At 38.5% G+C, this 5205-nt stretch overlaps 1 protein-coding gene across 1 annotated transcript in view; it reads left to right on the plus strand.

Moving 5' to 3' along the window:
• The first annotated feature begins 3062 nt into the window (after positions 1 to 3062).
• Positions 3063 to 5205, plus strand: part of LOC109582647 (UTP--glucose-1-phosphate uridylyltransferase-like) — an 11401-nt gene continuing 9258 nt past the window's right edge. Inside the window, exons 1-2 of the mRNA XM_019997488.1 lie at positions 3063 to 3131; positions 3258 to 3336. Coding sequence (XP_019853047.1) covers positions 3078 to 3131; positions 3258 to 3336 — 133 coding nt within the window. The 5' untranslated portion in view covers positions 3063 to 3077. The remainder of the gene's footprint in view (positions 3132 to 3257; positions 3337 to 5205) is intronic.

The raw sequence follows: 5205 nt of genomic DNA on the forward strand, positions 1-5205 counted from the left end.
GGGTGTCTAGTCCTGAGATGATAAACGAGATTTGTTGTGTTGTAGTTCTTCGTGTTGCCACCACCTCTTGAAATTTGATCGCTACAAGTACAGCAAACTATAGTCAGTTTCAGTTGAGTTGCCCAAGCACCACCCCTTATAACTTTTTTATTACTAATGCTAGTAACCTAAAACTTGGTATAGTTGCATAACGGGTTCTTCCGAAAATCTGTACCAATTTTTGAGTCTCTAGGTTCTCTGGAAGGTTCTGAATGGGTTCTTCCGCTCTAGTTCAAAGGGAGCCGCCATGATGAATCACTACGTTCACACTACATCACACTCGTGAATATAATTTGCATCTCATTATTATTTTAAGAAAATTAATGTTTTTTATTTTATAAAATAAAAGCAGACAGATAAGGTCCTCTAAAGAAGGAGGCATTCAACTAGCAGTCTATACTACTGGGAAACATCTGCTATACCTGTCCACAGCCTTCTTGATCGCCGTTATTCTTCATCACCCTCAACCTAGGTTGTTATCTTCTGTATTGGAGGTATTTGTCAGCTTTATAACAGAAAAAAGGTCTGGCCAGTGATAATGAAAGGTAGTAATATCCAAAGCAAGGATAAAATAGACAATAAAAGGTCTTAGAGGTGAAGAAACGCTCAATGAAAGAGTTTGCTTGCACTCTGCCACCATGTTTGGGTGTGGCTAGGAATAACGTTTTGTGATGCAAACATTGATTTACTTCCTGTGGCAACTCAAATGAAACTGACTATACCACTCTTGAGTCTTCAGCAATGTCAAAGTACTGCCATATAGGCGATCTCTTCTTTGACATCTCGGTAAGTGTAAATTTGTAGAAGTAAGCAAGCAGGTAAGTCCTGAGTCAAGTGAGTCCACATGTAAATTAGCCACACCCAAAAACGGGTGTTTACCAGTTATACGTGTGCGCAGCAGCCACGTGTATATTAATTATAATAATTTGATTTTACCGATACCGATACACTGGAAAAACTGCCGATAAACCGATAATCGATATACCAATAGATTATCGGTGCAACTCTACTCTACTACCGTACAGCAGGAAATATTTGCGGGGAATTAAATTTTGCGAGTTTGCGATTCCATTTAAAGTGCAAAATTTAAATCCGCAAAATAATGAAATTCATGCATGACCACAGTAGATAATGCTACAATAACTGTCAAAACCGCAAATATTTAATCCGCAAACCAGGTTATTTTTAAGGATTCGCAAAATTTTTCTCCGCAAAATTAACCAGCTGTACGGTATATCCTAAGTGTGGTAATCCAGCTGCGAAAGTAAGAATCTGATCCTAACTAAAAGCCACAACCAAATTCCCAAACTACATGTCTGGGATGTACCCAAATCAGTTGCTTCCTCAGACCATGGGACACTAGTGTTTTGCTTTTGCCTTACTTTATGATTCAGGCCATTGACTGACAGGAAACTGAGTTTTTAATGTACAGTAGTAATAGAACTAGAAACAGATTTTTGTTTGTCTTATCAAACTAAGAACACACCTTGCTCTAGAGGATCACAGGTGGCAGCAGAGGTTCAGAGCTTTGCATTTGCCAAGGCTTTGCTACTCCCTATCAATGCTCGAAGGTGGAGTTTAAGGGTGGAGCCAATCGGTACTCCATAATCATAGATATATCTATGCCATAATTAGGATACATGTAGGTAAGCTCAGGATAAACAGAGGATAGAATTCCTTCCCCAGCCAGGTGACCTACATTAGATGGCTGCAGACGATCTTATGTTACCACAAAGACGGAGGACCCTAAGTTACTCACTGCATAAGTAAGGAGGGGATCAACTGATGCAAGGGGAAGCAATCAGATCCAGAACCTTCTAGAGGATGAGAGCATCTTCCCAGTCCACAAAAAAGATGATAGCATGATGCCTAAAGATTGGTTTCTGCACCCATGCATCCCCCAGTGATGGGTCCCTTGCTGGTCAACACTATTTTGTCAGCGTTTCATCCAAGAGGTGCTGCCTATCACGCTCTCACTTAGCAGGATACAATGATTCTTGTTACTAAACCAAGGATGAGTCTAATGTCAACGACATGGAATGTGGGTGTGGTACTACACCATAATAGTCAGCACCACTCAAACAGCCCAAACTAGAGCTTATCATTGCTGAGGATTATTCCTAAAGGCAGTGAAAGTCATTGGCATTGACACACTCAGGTTGTTTTGCTGGCTCTCGAACTTAAGGCTAAGGGGTACAGGAATCCTCATGAGGGTACTGTGTCTGCTTGTACAGATATGATGAAGCAATCTAGACCTGATAGAGGTAGGAAAAAGTCCTTCTCCAAGGTTTACTTTGTGAATGAGCAGCTGTGTATCGGCACTCAATACATTGTAGTAACAATGATTATTGTTAATCTCGTTCATCAAACCACATCAACCAGTAACCTACCCATCACTGCTATGGAGTATCAGTTGAGTCAGAGCCCAACTACTGTGGTTTAAAGAACCACAATAGAAGATATTTTAAGTGTAACAGACTAAAGCACAGATTTCCCTGCCAATGATTTGGCACAGATTTCCCTGCCAATGATTTGGCTAGAGACCTTTACAAGATATAGCCTCAATGAAATCAGTCCTTAAGACTACAAACAACACCATTGTTATGTGAGACTGAGCCTTCTGAAAAATGATTGCAAAATGGCTAAGGCTGTGAAGTGGCTGATTGCTATTCTAGATTATACGAAGAAGGTGAAGTGATGCATATCAATAGTCTCCCACCCATTACACCCAATAATGATAGTGTTGAGGCATTGATATGTGGGACGTCACATATTGCTTGAGTGCTTTGAGGTAATACTATTATTAATAACATCGTTATCAAAAGGCCACTGTTGTCATACCGGGTCAGGGCATATATAGCTAGTTAGAGCCCCACCCATAGGTCGAGTAAGTTACTGTAAACTTACTACAAACTAACTGAAATTTTAGAAAGCTAGGCCAAACACCATTGATATGCTCAACTTCACCTTCTTCATATAATCCAGAATAGCATTCAGCCGCTTTGCAGCCTTAGTCATTTTGTAATTGTTTGTGCAAAATGAGCCTCCCTTCAAGAAAAGCACAAGACGTGATTAACATCTACTGGATATATGTGAGAAAGGAGAGTCACTGTTGTGATTCTGTTTTCTTCTCTGTTCACTTACTATGTCTGATTTCAATTTTTTAATGTGACAATATTTTAAAAACTCAACTTTAGCACTTGTTTATTTCTTTATAGACAATAAAGAATGGCTTAAATGTTATACAACTTGAAACAGCTGTTGGTTCTGCCATAAAGAACTTTTCTGGAGCCCTTGGTGAGTTATGCTCTTTTTATTTTATTGTAGTCAATGTGATCTGTTGATTCACATAATAGTGAATTTTGTCTATCTGTGTCAATAGTTTGAAGTAATGAATAGTGTATTATTGAAATACTATATGAATTTTCTACTATTATCTGTCAGTCAAACACTGTCAATACTATTTGAATATTAATGCCACTCTTTGTTATTTAAATTAATTAAATTAGTAAGTAGTTATTTAGTAAACTGCATGCAATGTCGACTTGAAAGAGAAGAAATCAAGTCTGGCATTATTTTGAGCTAATTAAAGTTAAATGCAAGCTATGTGTGAAGCTTTGGGGTATATTGGTACTATTAAGTACCGCGGTATTTTTTTCTGGTGGTATTATATATAGAGAGACTGGCCAAAAATTAAAATATTGAGTACGTTATAATATTGAGTACGTTGTAATATTGAGTACAGTATCCACTATTGTAATATTTATTAATAGCTTTTAATGATCATGATGTAATAATTTGTAATGCCACGTGAAAGTAATGGAAAGAAACATGGCTGCCATTTCTGGAGAAGCCTCTTATACCTCTGAAGAAGCAGAGGAGATAGACTTAAACGATGATCCTACTTTACCTCCATCTATTGGTAGTACAACTACAACTTCTAGTGATGAAGTACTAAGTGCTAGACTTCTGCCGAAGCCAGGTACTAAAAGTGCCATTTGGCAATACTTCGGCGTGAAAGCAAACGAAGATGGAGAAGTTTTGGACGATGGTAAAGCATTTTGTAGGCTATGTAGCAGAGGAGTTATTGCTAGAAGCGGTAATACTTCTAATCTCATGGCACATTTATGCAACAATCACAAGCCGCGATATTCCCTGCTCAGGACCAGTGCCAGTAAGCCGATTAAAGCTAAACCTCAAGCACAGGATCAACCTACCATTAGTTCTTTATTTCTTCATAGTCAGCCATATAGTCGTCACGGTAAAAGATGGAAAGAATTAACAGATTCTGTAACTCGTTTTTTAGTCAAGGATGAACTACCAATGTATTCAGTACAAAAGGATGGCTTCAGGCAGATGTTGAAAACATTTGGTAATAGGCATGAAATTCCTGACCAGAGCTACTTTTCACGTACAGCAGTACCAGAGCTTTATGCTATCACTAGAAAAAGAGTGGCAGAGCAAGTGGCAGAGCAAGTGGCAGCTGTAAGATATTTTGCTAGTATAGTCGGTTTCAGTTGAGAAGAAACCACCACCGTCCCCTTTAACTTTTTTGTTACTTAGGCTATCAATTTGAAACTTGGTATACTTACAGAACGGATTCTTCCAAAAATCTGTACCAATTTTGGATTCTCTAGGTACTCTGGAAGGTTCTAAAAGAGTTCTTCCGGTGCAGATAAAAGAGAGCCGCCATAATGTATTATTTCTAATTGATGACATCACAAAAACGTCATGCGCGCATAATATTTGCATATCATTAACACGTGGTTAAATTAATTTTTCACGCCTTTTAATAAAATTTAATTTTTATTTAAAAATGATTTTATCAATGAAAAATAGCAAATATAGCAGTGTTCTTGCACCCTAGACAAGGGTGATGGCCAGTACCATCGTGAATAGGTGACACTGCATCACTGGCCCCCTACCCTACCACCCTATGAGGCTGCTATGTTGAGAAAGGACGATATTTTCACAAAAAGGCCATGGAAGAATAATTGATAAATAAAGCAGGTATTCACTCACAAGCCCTCTACTGCATTAAGCACAGAGGATTGTTTTATTCCTCAAGCATTAAGCAGTGGACTGTTTCCCCACCTAATTTTGATGGTGTTCTTCAAGTGGGTATTAACTCAGAAGCCCTCTACTGCAATGAAGCAGTGGACTGTT

The sequence above is a fragment of the Amphimedon queenslandica genome, unplaced genomic scaffold (assembly GCF_000090795.2).
Source record: "Amphimedon queenslandica unplaced genomic scaffold, v1.1 AMPQUscaffold_13367, whole genome shotgun sequence".
Lineage (NCBI taxonomy): Eukaryota > Metazoa > Porifera > Demospongiae > Haplosclerida > Niphatidae > Amphimedon > Amphimedon queenslandica.